General features: G+C 37.2%; 1 protein-coding gene and 1 pseudogene across 1 annotated transcript in view; one reads left to right on the forward strand and one right to left on the reverse strand.

The window, feature by feature from the left end:
• Positions 1-20,470, reverse strand: part of LOC122654253 (protein TIC 40, chloroplastic-like) — a 26,265-nt gene continuing 5,795 nt past the window's right edge. The window contains exons 2-8 of the mRNA XM_043848251.1: positions 11,163-11,241; positions 8,649-8,689; positions 8,266-8,311; positions 6,860-6,954; positions 872-975; positions 690-737; positions 1-417 (exon numbers count right to left, since the gene is read on the reverse strand). Coding sequence (XP_043704186.1) covers positions 358-417; positions 690-737; positions 872-975; positions 6,860-6,954; positions 8,266-8,311; positions 8,649-8,689; positions 11,163-11,197 — 429 coding nt within the window. The 5' untranslated portion in view covers positions 11,198-11,241 and the 3' untranslated portion in view covers positions 1-357. The remainder of the gene's footprint in view (positions 418-689; positions 738-871; positions 976-6,859; positions 6,955-8,265; positions 8,312-8,648; positions 8,690-11,162; positions 11,242-20,470) is intronic.
• The window catches only part of LOC122654252, a 12,209-nt pseudogene continuing 10,980 nt past the window's right edge, over positions 19,242-20,470 (forward strand).

The following is a 20,470-nucleotide window of genomic DNA, read 5'->3' on the forward strand; positions in this document are numbered from 1 at the left end:
GAAAAGAATGAAGCATAGATTAAAGTAAAAAATATATCTATAAAATTTTTACAGCCTAAGACAGTAAAGATGAATACATCTGTTTGATTAGCAAAGAGGATACACAGCACACCTTTAGCACTGCTACCAGGGAACAATGCATTCAACTGCACAACCAAGACTTAGTGCGTTAATACATTTTTGAAAGCAAGGACAATCAGGAAATGAAGAAACCCGCCTTCATCAGATCACCCGGAACTGATATGAAATGTGCACACTTCTTTAACAAACGGTGTCATTAAGAGACAAGTGCACCTCAGCACATGGTCATGCGGAACTAGGGCACATATACCCCCTCGAGCAACTGGGGTGGGGAAATCAAGGTGAACCTGTCACCCCGGGGAAGAGTTCTGAAATTTTGTTGAAAACATCCATAAACTGATGCCAAAAAAAATCAGAACCAATTACTCTAACTTGGAGAGTTAGCTGAAGACAGTCATAATTTGGCGTAACCTAAGGAACCATAACTCTGGCGGTTACAATACTATTGTCGTTCTCATGAACCATCCATATATCCAGAAGTAAACCGGAAAATGAAGGTTTTCTTGTAAATAGTGTCCATATACCGTATATTTGCTATGAACAAAATCCATTCGATCTAAACTAAAAGGGTTTAACATTGGTTCACAACAAGAGTTATAACTGCTCACCTCCTTGTCATTTTGATATTTAGCTACACTCACAGGATTCTGTGAACACTGCAAAAGTAAATGATGGTCAGCAAGTTTCACATATATATATATATATATATATATATATATATATATATATATATATATAGAGAGAGAGAGAGAGAGAGGCACAATCTAAAGAACTCTAAGCAGCTGCATACATCCATGATGGCAGCTTGAACTCTTGGATTTTGATATGCCATAGCAACTTCAGGGTTGGCCATAATTTTTGAAATGACTTCTTCAGGTGTAAGCCCAATTTGGTCTGTAGAATAGAAGGTACAGTGTTTGCATTATTATGGAGTTCTTTTTTTTCCTTTTAGTTCAAGCTGGATCTTCTTTCTTTACTTATTTGTATAATCCAGCTTGAGGGTGAGTGTTGAAGTACTGTTCATGTGACACTGTTCACATGAACAGTGATTTATTGATATGTGTATCTTCTATTTTCCTAGTCCTAGTTGGAGTCCTAGTTTCTAATTATGTCAAGTCCTAATTCTCTTGTGAGTTGTTAGTCTTAGTTTCAGTTTGAGTTGTTAGTTCTAATTCTTTTCCTATTGTAACTTGGAATTCTATCATGATTAGGAATTCCTAATCTAATTAGGAGTTCCCCTTTCTATTGTAATTTGAGATTATAAATACAAGCATTATGAGGGAGACTGATAAGTTTAACGTTCTCTCATCTTCCTCATCTTTTCTTCTCTCTCAATTCTGGATTTACAGGTCCTAGGCTTTCTACATGGTATCGGAGCGGGCGGGGTCACGGTATCGAGTCCCCCGGGAGCGGGCAGGTGTTAAAAATTATTTTATCCACCCTGTCCCCCTTTGGATAATCCGCCGTGTTAAAAGCTCTGTATGATATACATATTATTTCCTCCCTTTCCTACAAGGTCGGCCTTTTAGAGGAAGCGGTTTCTACATGGTATCGAGCTAGGCAACCGGTGATTGATTCTCTCCAAGATTGCCGGTTTGAGAGTCGTTTCAAAGTTCTCCCATTTATGGAGAAACCCTAGTTCATAAAAGAAGGAGAACTAGGGTTTAGTTTCGGTTTCGTTTTAGTTTCGTATTGGTTTCTTCTTCGATTGTTTCAACACATGACTATCATTCTTGGTCTACATCTCTTTATTCTGCTGCTCGTGCTACTGCGATAGCCTTATTGATTTGTTGCTATGCTTTAAAACCATCGTCTTGGCTGGAAAAAAATCCTTCCTCAACGGCTTTGAAACTTGGAGTCAGCCGATGCTTTTGTTTTTTGGAATTTTTCATGGAGTTGTTTTGCTCGATTTCTTGCTGCCCTAAGCGATTACTCCATCAATGGCTTCTATTAGGCGCGATTTGTTCTTGAAGTTCGGTGAGGGTTGAAGAAGATTTCCGCGAGCTAACGTTTCTGTTGGATGCATGATTTCCGTGGGATAAAGTTTCCGAAATTCTTCTTCTTGTGTTCTCGGTTGCGAGATTGGTACTAGCTTGGTTCTGCTCCTGGACTTGGTGCTAGAGATGGCTTGATGGAGGTGTTTACAAATAGAATTTCGCATGTGGTATGTCGTTTTTTTAATTCTGAATACCGGCATACCTTTGTTTTCTATTGTTGAAGGCAACACCGCCAAGAAGGCCTGGTTATCCCCTTGGTTTCGCCTCACGGTTCACTTTGGAGTGATCGGTTCGAGCCCCACCGCCGATTGGAGTTGCGGGATTTTTGTTTCTTTTGCAAATATTGCTGGTTTGGTAGATTATTAGTTGGGTTTGGAGGGGTTGAGTTACAAAATTAAACCGAGACTTTGCAAAGTTTGAATGTGAATCATGGTGCCGACTCGATCTGAAGAGGCACAACTCCACCGCCTTGGTTCCTGGTTTCGTGGAGGGAAGAAGAACTCCTCTTTTCGTTACTTCACCTTTTCTTTCTTAATCCCAATATTACCCCTTTAATTTAAGTATTATTTCATTCATTACCTACCTCCTCTTTACGTACCAATTTTACCCTTTTACCCACTTGCTTCTTCAAATTGCCTATATCCCCCTTGAAAATTCTGGTGTATTACCATATTGCCCCTCCTCCCTTAAATTTGGCATTGTTGATGCGTATATATGGATTTCACTTAATTTACAATTCTGCCATCCTATTATAAACTTCAACTTAATTGCAATTCTGCCATTCTCCTATTTGACTACCTAATTGACCCTTGAAAGTTTTGATTAATGACCAGTTTGCCCTTTGGCTTGGATCTGTATTTAAAAATAGATTTCACCCAATTTACAGCCATGCCATCCTTTTTTCCAATTCCATTCCCTTTCAATAATTATAATTCCCTTCATATCCCATACCATTGGTATTTGCCCATAACACCTTTGGAAACTTTTGGTAAATTACAATTTTGCCATTCCTTCCTTTTTCATACCCATAGCACCTTTGGAGAATTTTGGAAGTTTATACTTTTGCACTATCTCTGACATAATCTCCGTTATTTGTCCATTTGTACTACTACACGTGAGGGGGGATTATGTATAATACACATGCAGACATTGCAGAATGCAAAACTTGCGGGAACATTGGTGCAAAACATAGAAGATCAGTTTTCTCCACCATTGCCATTGGGTATCCTTCGTTTTTGGGTTGAGTTTTGTAGGGGAGATTGAAGTATTGAAGATATTTGGTTGTTGCCTATTTGAGGACTTTCAATTGGGTTGATACGGTGTTTTTCATTGCCTAATTCAGCTCGTTTCCGCTACTTGTTGCTCTAGTTATTTAACTTCAAGATTTTATGTCATTATGACAATCGAGATTCATCACCGGTTAGCTATTGAAGATCGTTAAAAACTGCCTTTTTTGAAGAAATTCTAGTCCGGTTTGCTGATCATGTCTGTCCAGGTTTTGAAAATCCATTATTTCAAGTTCTTGAAGGTTTATTTGGGAGCTACATTCATCGTCAAGCTGGATTCTATTGCAACTTAGTTTCTTCTCATTTTGTTCAAGTTGGGCATTAATACCTTGTATGCGCCAACTTGAGGGAATGTTTGCATTATTATGGAGTTCTTTTTTTCCTTTTAGTTCAAGCTGGATCTTCTTTCTTTACTTATTTGTATAATCCAGCTTGAAGGGGAGTGTTGAAGTACTGTTCATGCGACAACTGTTCGCGTGAACAGTGATTTGGTTGATATGTGTATCTTCTATTTTCCTAGTCCTAGTTGGAGTCCTAGTTTCTAATTATGTCAAGTCCTAATTCTCTGTGAGTTGTTAGTCTTAGTTTCAGTTTGAGTTGTTAGTTCTAATTCTTTTCCTATTGTAACTTGGAATCCTATCATGATTAGGAATTCCTAATCTGATTAGGAGTTCCCCTTTCTATTGTAATTTGAGATTATAAATACAAGCATTATGAGGAGACTGATAAGTTTAACAGTTCTCTCCTCTTCCTCATCTTTTCTTCTCTCTCAAGTTCTTGGTTACAGTCCTAGGTTTTCTACATACAGAAATATCAAGGAAAAGGAAATCTGAGTCACTTATTTTAAACTCTAGAGACGAAAAAAAGAAATGCAGGTTCATGATAATATACTTATCACCAACCATCATACTACAGAAGACAATAGCACAAAAATAGCATGCTTAGAAGTTTTGATGACGGATCATAATCAAATGAATGTCAGTTTAGCGGCTTTGTCCAAGATCCATGCTGGGTCAAGTGGAACCAAGATTATAGTCTTTTGACTCTGCACCCCCCGTCTTGCAGAAAAACTACATAAGCAACTAAAAGAGTGTATATGTGCGCTCCCAAGAGTCTAAGAATGCATATCCAATAGTCTCAAATTTCTTTTTAGGTTTTTAAGACTCTTATTTGAAAGTTAGTACTTAAGGGAATTTCATCCATTCATTAAGAGTTTATTTCGGAGGCCTGTAATACAATTTAAGACCCAGTGTCATTTTAGAAGAGCAACAGATCTCTTACTTTCTTGGCTAGAATTATTTCAGAAATTAGAAGGTACCAAGCCGTCCATGTTGGAATAATTAAAAAAAAAATATCAAGAGTCCTTGTGTCTTGGAACTTGGGCTCTATCTTGCAATAGTCCAGCACGATCAAATCACCCAGAAATAATCAAAATATTTCAAAACAAATTATAGCCATCAGGGTCAGTGGGACTATGAAGCCAGTGTTCAAAATGGCTATTTTTTTGGTGGTACACTAGATTCCAAGGGGACTGAATTTTCTGAAGCTCATTGATTGCTAATGGATCACTTCTCCCGCCATAAGGAAAACTTAGCTGACTTGTGGGAATCAAAGCCCACTCAATCACCCCTTGAAGTAATGAATGAAACCACTGCCTTGAACTCATCAAGCAAATTTTTGATAAGTGTCAACTTGATGTTGCACTAAAAAACAAATTCGAACCACAGGCTGATTTCTATTCTCATAAAGCATAAGTGTCCCAAATGATCTGACAGAGTTTCAAGGGAAGCACTGAAGCACATCACAGAACGTTGTACCCCATACTATTCGTAAAAGAATTAGTGAAACACACCTTCGTCAATTTCTAACTTCAGTATCATTGATCCAAGCGACCTGCTATTGCTGTGCATGAGATCTGTTAGTTAATCCAATCCCCACAGCTTCCCCAAACACAACATTAGCATGGATGCAAACACTGTTCCTATATCTAGCCTATCTGTAACCCTTCAACACCTCTGGTTCTTCTCCACTACCCATTTGTTGTATGCAATTTCTTAATTCGGGCACTGACAAGAAAAGTTATCATACCCATTACATTTGTAGCATTGAAACGTCATATCAAGCTTTCAAGATGGAATCTACACTCCCCTGCTAAAGGCAGGGTAGAAACATGTGCCATTCATGTTAAGACTGATGGAAATATGTGTCCTGACACTTCAACAATGGGTCATCCATGTTAAGACTGATGGAAATGTGTTTCCTGAAATTTCTCAGAAGACATAATAAATTAATAATACATCAATAGACAGTTTCTTATAGGATTTCCTTAACTTGAAATTGAAATGAAATTAGCTAAGAATGCACTTCTATCCAGAGCTTACTGATGCTTGTCTTTTTAATGGATTTGGACCTTCAAGCTTGATTCTTAATGAGGTGTCAAAATCTTGTTGGAATTGAGAGCACAGATATTACGTGTGGTCAACAGAGGTGTAACTGATGCATCAGTCACTCAGCTTAACCTATGTAGTGAAGGGACCTAGACCCATAGAACTATAGAAGTGATATTAGAACTTCCTCATCACCACCAACCTCCCCCCCCCCCCTCCCACCAAAAAAAAAAACTAGTCCACTTTAATAGGCAAAGCCCATATAGAAGGTATAAATATAATAACGATAAAAATAAAGGCCTTTAACTAAGAACCAACTAGTCCACCTTAACAGGAAAAGCCTATATATAAGATACAATCAAATAAAATATAATAAGAAGAAAAATAAAGGACTTTAACTCAGAACGATCTAAAAGAATATCCAAACCCTTTAACCCCAACTTGACATCTAGGTCAAGCTTATCTTTAGATACACAGGCACACACGTACACCAAGATTCCTACTCCAATGCCCTAAACCCTACCAAATCATTAGTAGCACCTCCCACCAACATTCCCCTAAAACCTATCCTTCTAAAGAGAAATTTCAAGTTCCATTTTTAGTCTCTTATAATTCGCTATACTGAATCCAACACTGGATCCAAGGCAATGTCCAAGTCACTACATTAATAATTGCATTCTAATGAAATTACCATTCATTTACTAAGTGGAGCTACAAATTATTGTAAAATCACAGCCGTTCAGTTGATTCATTTAATGTCACTACTTACTATCTAACCCCAGTTAAAAATGGGACAGGAGCAGCTACCTGAACTGGTTAAACTGGAACAGCTGCTTTTTAATTTTCGGTTACCCTGGTTTCTGTTTTCAAAAAATGGGCAGTTAAACGAGAACCAGACCACTTCATGGTTTGATGTCTGGTCTGGTTTTAGAACTTTGTCTAAAACCTGGTTCAAAGATGAGAAGTATCTCCACTTCAATTTGTTAGACCATCCCCAATGTAGACCTCACTGAAAAACATAAAAATGCAGCTTAAATAGGAAATAAGGTAGCTTTTTTTTTTTGGGGGGGGTGGGGAGGGTGGTTGAAGATATGGTACTCAAACTCACCAAACTGTTGCTTGACATCTGGACTGCTAAGATCGAAAATTTTCAAGGAATCCATCATCCGATTGTCCCATTCAGTGCTCCCTCCCATATTGTTTCTGCAACAAAATGCAAAAAGTACTGGAAAAACTACTTACGTCCCAATGAACAATGATTGACCATCCAAAAGTTAAAGGCTAGGAAAATGCGCAAGTAATACCATCAAAACTGCAGGCAACTAGATATGATGGAAGCATAAAACAAAAGGGCAAAAACCCAAAAAAAAGAGAGAAAAAGAAGCAAAACTGAATCTAACTTCAAGAGAGATTGTGATTAAAAAGCTCCAAAAAAATTATTCGAAATGAATGTGACTGCAGCAAATATTTCAAAGATTTCTTGTGAAATCAACCAGCATGAGAAACCATTACAGCCTTCAGTACAATTAAGCCCCAAAATCCAAGGTTTGACAAAACAGTTCAGTGCATATGCATTTTGGCCATTAAAGGCAAAGTCTCAACCAGTCAATCACTATTTGGTTATTAATCTCCACTATAAAGAAGTAATAAAGCATGGTTTGAAATTTTGATAATATTTCGGTCTCGAGAAGTCCCAAAACTAAACAGGGGTTGGTTTAGTCATTGCCAACACTAACATTGAATGAGTCCATAGGATCTTCTACATGATCTTTTGGCGGTAATTTTTATCCCTCTGCGAGTATTGGTGGCAAGAACTGTAGAAGATAGTGCAGAACAGACAAGAATGATCATTAAGTGGGTTAGAAGAAAAGAGAACTTTGCAAACCACAATACGTACAGACAGACTAGGGGAGGGGACCCTCAAAGAAAAGTCTTCTACCTGAGAACAAATTCATCTAGAGAATCCCCGATTAAAGGAACACCCAAAAGCTTTCAGTGAGAATGCATCCACTTATTTGACTTCACTCTAATAAAAGATACATGTTACCATCATGAGAGATGAGGATCGATTTGGATAAGACATCAAAGACTATTAACCCTGAAACAGATAAAGATCATAGGACCAAATAGGGAAAATTCTCTCCCCTATATGAAGTTTTTTTTTTTACTCCAATGTTATAAGGACCAGTTTAAGTGCCAAATAAAAAATCAAGAGATTATCCATAAAAAAAATTCAATTTAAGGCTTATTTCTACAGCATTTAATACCATTAGCATCCCAGAAGTTGTGGGAAGTGAAAGAGAGTGAGAGCAAGAATAAAAATCACCAAGAAAAATCCATTATTAGGTCTCGATATTCTTGAGATCGACAAGAGCAATTAACAAATCCATAGAGAGTTAGAAAACAAACACTGATGGAAAAGGAAAACCAAAACAAATGAAGAAATAGAGCTGCACGAACATAATCAACATATTCATTGCATGAACACAGTAACAAATGCATTTACAAACTTACAGCATTTCTTGTAACTGTTGACGGTATTGTGGATTCTGAAGCATCCCCGTCGAATAAAATGCATTACAGACTCAGTCAAGTTAGCTTGATGTTATCCTGATTAAAAATTTCTCCTTCCTTACATATTTCTTATGGAATTTTTTTTCCTATTTGCTCGGATTCTTTAGAGAGGGGATTGGTTGCACATTGATTCCATGAGACTTTTTGACTGGTAAGGTGAAACAAACCTTACAAGTTGAAACTGTACTCGAAAGCAAGATTTATTTGGATTATTTTGTAAAATGATTACAGTAGGAATCTGACCAAAGTTTAGGCAGCAAATAGAGAAAGTAGAAAGAGAGAGAACAAAGGGAGAAAGGATTGGCATTTTATAAAGAACTTACATTTGAAGGTAACAGGGTTCCTCATCTCTTCAGGCAAATAGCTGCAGTGACACAAAAAAGGATTGGTAACTTTTTTTTGATAGAAAAATCAAATGATTTATGATGTCCACATTCTAGGGGGAAAAAAAGGTAGTATCATATGAACAGAATGCTATTAACAAGAGAAATAATGAGATCCATATGTTATTTCTATCACAGTTGTAATGGAGACCAGGCGAACCAAGGCGGTGGCCAGGCGCCTAGGCATCATCTTGGTCACCTAGGCATGCATATATAAAAGGAAGGAGTTAGATGTAAAATATAAAACTTTAATATTTTATGGTTCTGTTACAAACACTCCTATGGGGTTGTGTACAGGATATAATGCAGGTGAGATCATGGAGTAACTTTGTAAAGAAAGACGCTATCAAGTTCGACCTCTTCAATCTTCATTCATACTTCACAACTCTGAAAGACTGAAACCCTACCACTCCTCCCGATGACACCCATGGTTCTGGCGATTCCGACGGGTAACAGCACCATTGATTCTGGTAGGTTTTTTTTACCCTTCTTTCTTCTCTTCTTCTTTTCTGCAACTCCGGTAGCCACCTGCTGCTGCAATTCCTTCCCTCCTTTTTCCTATTTTCCCTATTTTTCTTCCTCCCTTTCTCTTTTTATCCATTTTCCCTTATTTTCTCTCCCTTCCCCCCCCCCCTTTATTTCCCTTCTCCGACAGGATTTTGGGACTGTGTGCCGAAACAACTAGGTGGCCAGTCGCCTTCCCCAGAATTCTGCCTGGACACCTAGGCGACGCCTTGACAACTATGATTTATATCAATATGACTAATTCAAAATAATGCATGTAAAATTGTTTGCCATCTCAAATGTGGACAAATTTAAGGATCTCATGGTTGAACTGACTAGAATGTCACATTAATTCTCACAATTTGTTTTGCGCATGTTTTTCTACTTTTTATTTATGAAACAAATTTTATTGATAAAAGAGAAAATCATAAGAATAAATATTTTACCGCACTTTTGGTTTTTAGCAATGTTTTATCATATTAAGATTTATGGAATTTATAGATTTGAGAAAACCCCCAACATTTGTAAGTTGAAAATTGCACTTACCGCTAAAAATCCAGTTTTTGTTCTTGAACTGGGGGGTTGACTTTTTATCCTCATGAAATTTGATTTTTTTTTTTTTAAACTATTTTTATTGGATTCAAATAGGAGGTATTTCTTAAACAAATAAATATTTTACCGCACTTTTGGTTTTTAGAAATGTTTTATCATATTAAGATTTATGAAATTTATAGATTTGAGAAAACCCCCAGCATTTAAAAGTTGAAAATTGCACCGCTGAAAATCCAGTTTTTGTTTGAACTGGGGAGACTTTTTATGATGAAATTTGATTTTTTTTTAACTATTTTTATTGGATTCAAATAGGGGGGTATTTGCTTATATATGAATAATATCTTAAGCAAATGAATTAACATAAATGATATTAGGCATAAATAAGTGTATGTACTGGTTTCTGGCATAAATAACTGTCTATCCTGGTTTCTGGCATAAACAAGTGTCTGTATACCAAGGTTTTCCACCGAGATGACCGAGACCACCGAGGTCTCGAACCGAGATCTCGGCGAGACAATGCAATCTTCTCATTTCGCCTAGCATCTAGTCTCGATTTTTCAAAAAACCGAGATATTACCGAGATCTCGGCGAGTTCTTGTTCCATGAATAGGGGGCCACTTCAGCTACAAATCAGATGCTTTCAAAATAATTCTAAAGAAATCGATCAAACATATATTGCAATACAAAATGCGACTAAGATAAATCAGATATCAAGTACTACACTACTACCTATGAACTGTGGACACAGACAATAGTTCTTGTGTAGAGAATGACACAGAAAACCCCTAAAATCCAGAAATGGGAACACATGTACTTGAAGTTTTGAACATCTGTACAATATGTAATTCACGTTTCCTCCCAAAAATGAAAGGCACCCTAACAGTAGGACTGTTTGATGCTTACACTATGGAAGAGTACTTTTTATCTTTTGCCTCTTTGTGTAATAAATATAACTATGTTATACAACTGAGAGGTAAGTCAAAGCAAGTAAAACTAATGGCAACACATAAAACTGTAAGTAACTAAGTGCATTATAATGCATGTTAGTCAAGTGAGTCAAAGAAACAATCCACAAGAAATCCAAGATAGAAAGAAAACAATCAAGTTGGACCATGTTGATTTTAGCTTATCAAAAGATACACAGTAATGTCCAAATAAGTGCATAGCAGCATCCAAAAAGGTCTCCTGCACGAAATATGAACATGCAAGAAATCTACAAGGAGAGCACATCTGACAAATCATACGGTGCTACACAATTTACATGTAGCAGAATTATAATTTTACAGTCTACAATACATGTTATACAAATTCATATTGGTCTACAGCATCAGAAAATACAAAACTATAGCAGGTGAAACAAAAAGAAATGATATGAGGCTAGATACGAGGCTATCTTACGGATAGACCATCTTTTGCACCGTTGGATCTTCCATCTTTTTCTCTAAAGCTTCCACTGACAAGACAGAACCCGGTTCTTCTGTTCATAAATGCATAACTTAGTGGGGATGTGGAAGCAAATGTTATTCAAAAAGCAAAAGGTTCAAATCAGATAGGACTTAGGAGAGGGGGGAACCATCCATGATAGGTACGCTACTTTGAAGAAACAAATAGACCTGAGGAGGCAACTACCAAAAAATTTCTACAACCTGTAACTAGGAAACATAACAACTCATGCCAATCCAAAGCCTACATCAGGTACAAGTGAAGCAGCTTCTATTTAAAACTATGAATTGGCAACAACCAGACAATTGAAATGTTTCATATGCATTTTTGGCACAATGATTCAAGTCTGCAAACCTGGTCTATTTAAGGAGAAGAGCACCCATTTTAATCAATTTTTCCTGGTAGCTTTCTACTTCTACCTTCCTAATGTCTTAGGCTATGTTTGGTTGGTAAGAAATGGAAAGAAAAGAAAAGAAAAGAAAAGAAAAAATTTTAAGTGATCAATCAGATCCAAATGCCAGCAGATACACATACAACAAGAAGCGGTTCAAGTATCAGCGGTGCAAGGCAGAAATCAACTGCATTGCAAAAGATGATAACGAAAACTCATAATTTTATTAATCACTAAAGAAACACCTTGCGGAAAGTTTAATTGGCTTAAGATGTGTTCAACTTAAACAAGGAGCTCAAGGATGACGAGACAATTTGTATCGACAACCAAAATTATTATTATTATTTTTTTGTGTGTGTGGGGGAGGGGTGGGGGTTTTTAGTGGCAATGTTATTAAATAGAAGGGCAAAAGAGTAGAGGCCAAAACAGCCTTGCTAAAAGAAAGGGAAGCCCCAATAAAGGGCAGAAAGGCCCTGAAAGAATACATTTTTTTTATTGGTCAAGCCAGAAAAGTGTTGCAATCATACCAATGCCATAACTAATGGTCATTCCATCAGTATGATGATGATGTAAAATAAGTTTTGTTTTAGATTGACAATACGAAAATTGGGAAAATTTTAGTAATACAATAATAATTTTTACTGACAGTAAACTATCAAAAGTTTCTGTGTGTTCACATGAAAAGTAACTTACACAAAGAACAAACAATGTCATAAATAAGCACCACAAGCAAGATTAAAATGGTAGCACAAATACCATCTGGTGGAACAGGGTAAGGTATATTTATCAAAGGACAAAGTGTTGACATACCACACCAAGATTGCCTAAAGCTGATTTATATTGAAGGAGTTATGTTTCAGTCAAACTTAATTTTGTGTGCACTAATGTTGTTTAAAATCGCTCTGAATGGAAATAAATTTTTAGACATCAAAACAAATGAATATTTTACTGCTCTTTTGTTTTTTAACAATGTTTTATCATATTAAGATTTAAGAATTTTTAGATTCGAGAAACCCCCCAACACTTAAAAAGTTGAAATTTACACCTACCGCCGAAAATCTGATTTTTGTTCTTGAACTGAGGGGTTGACTTCTTATCCTTTTAGAATTTGATTTTTTAACTATTTTTATTGGATTCAAACAGGGGGTATTTGCTTATTTATGAATAATATCGTAAGTAAATGAAATAAAAAAATTCATTACTTAAATGATATTTGGCATAAATAAGTGTTTGTCCTGGTTTAGAGCTAGGTTTCCTCAAGTTTCGATGGGGATAAGTGAATTTATATAGGTGTTCAGGTCCAAACTTGCGAAATGACCAAAATATGGCCGAAATAGTGTTGAAACCTATCGAAACCATGCAACATGTGGATTCAACCCTTGGTTTTGTCTCAGTTTCTTGCAAAACCGAGATATCTCGGTCGAAACTAGCAGTTTCAACCGAGTTCTTGAACCATGATGTAGGGAGAGTTTCCAGGACACTATAAACTGTTGGTCTCTCTCTTTCTCTCTTGTTGTTTTTTATTATTCCCTTACAATTTCCTTGGGTGGGTATTTGCTCAAATATTTATTTACTTCAGCATTTGCATTCTGTTCTGTTTGAGCATTTAGCTTTAAAATTTTTTAAAACCCAATTCTCCCCCTCCCTCTTGGGTTGCCACATGATCTAACAAGTGATATTAGAGCTTGGTACTCTTCTCATGGATCTAATTAATCCGAAAATTTCAATGGCACCCCAAATGAGTCTTGGTCAACCAAAAGGATTCTCCGTCATTCGCCCACCATCATTCAATGGAATCAACTTCAACTACTGGAAGACGTGAATGGTCTTCTTACAATCATTAGATTATGATTGTTGGACGATTGTGGAAAATGGGTTCAAGGAACCCACAACCAAAGATGCCACATGGGTAGAGACCAAAACACCAAAATCTGCTTGGATCTCGACGGGAATAAGGCAGCAGCTCTGAATGCAAACTTTGAATGCACTCTTCTGTGCGTTAGCCCCGACAAGTTCAATTGCGTATCCACCTACAAACGACAAAGGAGGTATAAAGAGCTCTAGAGATAACCCACAAAGGAACCTCTCAGGTAAAGGATTCTAAAATCAGTTTACTTGTTCATACCTATGGGCTGTTTAAAATGAATGATGGGGAGTCAATTAATGATATGTATGCTAGATTTACCAGTACTATAAATGAGTTAAAATTACTTGGGAAGACTTATCCCTCTGTGGAGCTAGTAAACAACGTTTTGAGGTCCCCACCTAAAGGTAACGGCTGTCCAAGAAGCCAAGGACCTTAAAAAATTATCTTTGAAGGAGTTGGTTGAATCCCTGATCACCCATGAGATAGGGATAGGTAAATAGATGATAATTAAAAAAGAGGATTTTTACAAATGCCCCCCTGAAAATGCCCATTTGTCCAAATGCCCCCTATAACTTTTCTAATTGCAAACTCCCCCCTACTTTCAAAACATTGTAGCACTTTGGTCCCTACCGTTAATTTGGAACGTTAGATGTTAGTTTTAAGGAATCTAATGACCAAAGTGCCCTTCTGATAATAACCCACCAAAATTAAAGAATAAAATGACCAAAATGCCCTCATCTTCCCCAAATCCATTAGGGTTGAAACTGACAAATTTTCCCCCAAATTGGTTAGGGTTTGAACCCATCTGGGAAAAATTGCAGGTTTTTCCTCCTCTTAAGGGAAGAGGAGGAATGGGAGCTTCTGGCATTGTTTTGAAGAAACCTTGAAGATGTAAGTGGATTTAACGTGAAAATTCTTGCGGTTATGTAAGGGACAGTGGAAGGCAGAGAAGGGTCTTGGAATTCGGCTTTGGCAGGGATGGAATCATCTGATGATGATACGAGGTACTTGGTATCGGAATTCCATTTCCGACCGTCTTCATCCGCAAGTCCGTCTTTTGAAATACCACAGTTGAAGATATACGAAGTAGATGCAGAGAAGGAGTCATTGGACACAGAGGGAGTTACAGAGGAAAGAGAAGAGAATAAGAGAGAATAACAGAAGGGTCTGGGTATTCATCATGGCTTGGGATTGAAAGAAGAAAACGAGAGATATTAGAGGAGAAAAGAGATGATAATTTTTTTTGCGTACAGGAAAACAACCGTCAGCAAGGATTATAAGACTGAGAATTACGTTTTCCTGTTCACCCAAAGTAACAGGAAACTGACTTCAGTGTTTTTCTTCTACTTCAATTTTACCAATCTACACTATCTTTCCCCATCTCAAGATCAAAGAGGGCAGACGGAAGAAGATGAAGAACAAAAACAGTGATCTAAGATTCCTGACTTTCCTTTTTCCCCTTTACTTTTTGTTCGATCGTACATTGATTGAGGAGAGACGTGAGTTAGTATTGAATGAAAGAGAATGTAAACCGAAATCTGGTAAATACGATACCTCCGCCTCCACAGCTCCTCCTAACGTCTCTTCCTCTGCTTTCGTCTCCTGCAACTCCCCTTCCTGCTCAGCCGTCCACTCATCCCTCCCATCCTCTGACCTCTGTGAAATCTCTCGTTGCCCCTTGGTGACCATTGAAACCTCCAATCTTTGTTCCCTTCAGAAGCTAGGTTCTCAAATGAACCTGTACTCCACAGAATCTGACCGTCACCAAACAAATGTCCCCAAGCTCCAACTCCATTAATTAAGCTTTCTCAATGATTATTGTGATTTAACGGCTTCCTTTGAAGAGTAACCTTTCCCTTCCTTTCCAAGTGCCAATAAAAACCTCAGTCAGTAGCTTAGACCCCTCTCACCCACCTTTATCAAAACCAACCAAAACCCCCCCTCTCTCTCTCTCTCTCTCTGTACCTTGTTTCTCTATCAAAACCTCGCCTTTCTTGCTCATTTCTTGAATTCATGGCGTCTTTATGTCTTTCCTCTTCTTCAGTATCTCCATTTCGTCCTCATAGATTGTTCTTCCTCTGAGTCATTCGATGTTAAATACCCAAATCAATCACACCCATCACCTTCTCAAATCCTCTTCTGTTCAGTCCACCACCATGGCCATAGGCGAACCGGGCTTCTCCCCTCCATCTTTGTTCCCTCCAGAAGCTCCCATTCCTCCTCTTCCCTCCAAGGGGAGCAAAAACCTGCAATTTTTCCCAGATGGGTTCAAACCCTAACCAATTTGGGGAAAAAATTTTCAGTTTCAACCCTAATGGATTTGGGGAAGATGAGGGCATTTTGGTCATTTTATTCTTTAATTTTGGTGGGTTATTATCAGAAGGGCATTTTGGTCATTAGATTCCTTAAAACTAACATCTAATGTTCCAAATTAACGGCAGGGACCAAAGTGCTACAATGTTTTGAAAGTTGGAGGGAATTTGCAATTAGAAAAGTTGCAGGGGGCATTTGAAGTTGCAGGGGGCATTTGGACAAATGGGCATTTTCAGGGGGGCATTTGTAAAAATCCCTTAAAAAAGGTATAGCGCTTGGGGCTTCTTCGGACAAGAATATTGTAGCACTGAAAAAGACACTGCCCTAATGACCAGAAAGTTTAATAGATTTCTTAGAAGGAACAAAGGCAAATCTAGGTTTCCCAAGGGTGTCCAATGCTTCAACTGTAAAAAATTTGGACACATGGAAAATGAGTGCCAAGCAAGGAAACCTCATTTTGAGAAGGATGAGAAATCTAGAAGAAAGAACAAGGTCATGTGAGCCATGTGGGATGTGCTTAAAGAGAGACTCTAAAAATGAGGACTCAAATGATATTGCACTCAGAATATGCAAAAATGTGTAAGGAATATGAGACCTTAAAAGTAAAGACCTCATCCCTGAATTCCGAGAATAGTGCCTTACAAGAGTTGGTTCAGATATTGAGCTAAAAAAATGAATGAACTACATGAAAAGCTCTCTAATCAACCTATAGATAATTATGTGCAAAGTGACCATATTTGCTCCATGTGTAGTTCTATTGAGAATGGTCACACTTTTAATTTTGAAAAATCTACTAGTAAGGTAACTCATAAAGTCTCAGCATTTCATTCATCTGAAATATGCTACGGTTGTGATAAACAGGGGCAGATGAGATTTCAGTGCTGCCTAAAAACTAATTTGAAAGGACCCAATCTCAAATGGCTACCAAAGAACTCCCTCAAGTGCTTGCAGGTTCAGATTAAAACTCAACTATCTAAGGACACAAAGAGAAAGAAAAGAAAGTACTTGAGAAAATCAATGAGGAACGAAAAAGGACTAGTCTTCACAAGCCATGGAGAGAAGCACAAAAAAGGTAATCAAAATAATATTGCTGAAACTCTATATCTTGAACCTATAATGAATGCTACTACTAGCAGGTCTGTGTATAGGAAGGTTGGTGTTGGGACTTCAATCAATCACACCTACTGGTAACTTGCCTACGTATAAATCTTGTATGGTAGTCCAGGATCTCCTTTTTAATTCTTTTTTATTTGTTTTGTTTGTGTTTGGATTTTCCACTGTTAGCTTACTCCTATCGTTATCTGGCATGTCTTTGTTTTGTGTGTTCTAATGTAAATTTAAATGTATGGGGATCTAATGCCATTCTATCTCTGGAACCAAGTCTGTGCTGCATCAAGCAGTGTAGATGTCCAGGTGAATTAGGGGAAAGAGCACGGACATCCATCCGCCCCAATTTAAATTAGGTCGTTCATGTCCTTTTCATTTCACTTCGTCTTCAGACTCTGTGGAAACATCCATGACTCACAATACTCTGTTTGTGAGTCTCCCATCTCTTCGTCTCTCCTTCCATCTCTTTCCTTCTTCATTTTACCTCTCTATTTCTCTTTCCCCTAGAGCATCCCAGCTGTCGTCTCTACACTATACAACACTCAAATGGCCCAGGCCATCTAGGGCTGGAAGAGAGGCAGAGGAAGAAGTGGAGGCAGGATTGCTTCCTCTGAACCTCCTAGCCCATCATCAAACTCATCTGATCCTATCCAAGAGGAAGAAGAATCACAGGAGCATGAAGAATCTTCTGAGCAATTCTCCAGTAGCTTTTTTTTTTTTTTTTTTTTTTTTTAACTCGAATATTACCTGGGACCCGGGCTGGCCCCTACGGTTTTATTAAAAACAAATCGAACTAGATCCAACAAGTGTTGATGACAAAGGGGGAGAGAAAATGTATGATGATGAATGGTATCAAATGCATATAGTTGGTGTCAATTGTATAAAATAATGCTCTACTTTGCTACTTTGTTCAATTGTTCTTTTGCTTGCATAACCTAATATGTTAAATGGAATCTAATGTTTGATGGTACCAATTGAAGGGGAGCTTATTTAGCTTCAGTCATCATCATTAGTTTGTCATCACCAAAAAGGGAGAGAATGTTGAACTATAGGTTCATGCCTCTTGTTTTGGTGATGAAAACAGTTGGATGATGATTCCTGGGAGTTCTGATATGTATGAGCCTTGCAAGGACTAATCAATCCCAAGCTGTGAAGAAGCCTCAAAAGGGATTGAAGATTTACAGTGGAAAGCTTCATCAAGACATTATCCTTTTTTTGGGTGAATTGTCAAGACATAATCCTATTATCAATAAATATTGGACTCATAGTTGTCACGTCGTCACGGCGATCCAAGTCGGTGGAAGGGTGTTATGTCGATATATCGACATGTCGCCCGCCATGGCATTGTCATGACGATCATATCGACCATGTTTTATTTTTTATTTTCTCTATTTTTAATGTCATTTAGTATGCTATAATACATACCCTATAACATCAAAAGTTAACATGAAAGTGTACTACTAATCTACTATGGTTTAATTCATGAAAGTGTAATATCCATTAGTGTATATGAAATCATGGATTATCAAATAATTGATAGCAATAGACTTGCTGATAATGAAGTTGAAAAATCATGAGAATTAAGATATGATTCATATGAAAGTGACTACAAAAGTAACAAAACAAAAAAACAATTACAAGAACGTAATTTATATTGAGTGAATAAAGCTAATAAACAACCCATCTAAATAAATAAAAAAAATTGCTGATGTGAATATGTGATTGTGTATTAGTGTTTTCTGTTTGATGTTTTTTAAATTTTTTATGTTAAAGAAAAAGCATTAAAATAAAAAATGGTTAAAAAATTTATTGTTAAAAAATTAAGTTTTATAATTTGAAACAACCATGTCGTCCGATATGGCCATATGTCGTGGTATGGCGTCCATGGCGGCACCATGGCGACGACATGGAGGCCATATCGGTCGATATTCTTACATCATCCATATCGGTGGTCGATATGCCCACTTCTCCAGCGATATGACGCCATGGCGGCACCATGGCGTCGCCATATCGACGAAATGACAACTATGATTGGACTAAAACACCACTTAGCCTGCGGTATACCATATTAATAGAAACTAAACCAAAACTGAGAAAACAGATCAATCAAATTGAATAAAAGATGGTGGTGTCACACAAAAGAAATAGGCTTGCTAATTTGAAACTGATAGTAGAATGTTGAAGAAAGCCTCTGGAGTGCTCCTGTAGAGATTATTTCAAAACTAGAAGAAGACCAGAAGAGGTAGAAGAAGTCGAATAGGGAAAATCCTCTGTATGGAATCGACTCTTCCCAGCAATTAATCCATGCAGCTATGCAGATAACAGTAGAAAATTCTAAACTTCAGAAAATTCAATGGCTTAAGGGAAAGTGCACATTGCCTTATAAACAATCAGAAAATGGAACTCCTACTCCAACTAAAATTATCTTTTTCCCACTAGAAAATGTATATAAGTAAAACCAATAAATTATAAAAAGCAACTCAAACTAAAAATTCTTACAAGAAATACAGTTACCTAACACTAAAAAATCCTCAAAAAAATTATTAACTACACTTAAAAAGGGCCCATGGATGGGATAAACAGCCAGAAGAATATCCCTATGAATTGGTCTAGGGTGGAACGAAGCAGGGCCCTCAGGTTGGCTTAGGCCTGGTACGATATGGAATTGCAGACATAGAACATTTTGCAATCACAACAGTCATAGATTTTACTTTGATTTTAGAGAATATATCCTCGATCATACTCCTCAAATCTAGAATCATAAGGATAAGAGGCACCCAAGCTTGTCATTGCTCAAATCTTTGCAATGACTAAGAAAGCTTTTTCTTTTTTTTTTTGTTTTTTTTTGTTTTGTATACATCAATGTGATCAAATATTGCTTAGCTAGTAAAAATCATGTATTTCAAGCATGAGTAAGCATTTGATATGCTCAAATCTTTGCAATGACTAAGAAAGCGATTTTTTTGGTATACATCGATGTGATCAAATATTGCTTAGCTAGTAAACATCATGTATTTCAAGCATGAGTAAGCATTTGATATGCTCAAATCTTTGCAATGACTAAGAAAGCGATTTTTTTGGTATACATCGATGTGATCAGCTTAGCTAGTAAAAATCATGTATTTCAAGCATGAGTAAGCATTTGATATGCTCAAATCTTTGCAATGACTAAGAAAGCGATTTTTTTGGTATACATCGATGTGATCAAATATTGCTTAGCTAGTAAAAATCATGTATTTCAAGCATTAGTAAGCATTTGATATGCTCAAAAAAATTTGCTGAGGGTTGATTAATATATATGCTAGGGTAGTTCTCACTTAGGCTGATTTCTTCTTTCTTATCTCCATTTCCTTACATCAATAATATCTCAAAGTGCATATCATCTATACGTGCATGCAGCAAGGGCTATAATGCAGGGAATGAGTGTAAACAGAACATTTCAAGTATTGGACAAGGTAGAATACAGGCTCCAACAGGTAATGAAAATATAATACCATACAGAGAAGTCGTTTGGTTGCTTTGAGTTCGAACCCGGTGAGGGTATAGAAAATTCTAAGAGTTGAACACAAGACTGTCGCATAGAGA

The sequence above is a fragment of the Telopea speciosissima genome, chromosome 3 (assembly GCF_018873765.1).
Source record: "Telopea speciosissima isolate NSW1024214 ecotype Mountain lineage chromosome 3, Tspe_v1, whole genome shotgun sequence".
NCBI classification, from domain to species: Eukaryota; Viridiplantae; Streptophyta; class Magnoliopsida; order Proteales; family Proteaceae; genus Telopea; species Telopea speciosissima.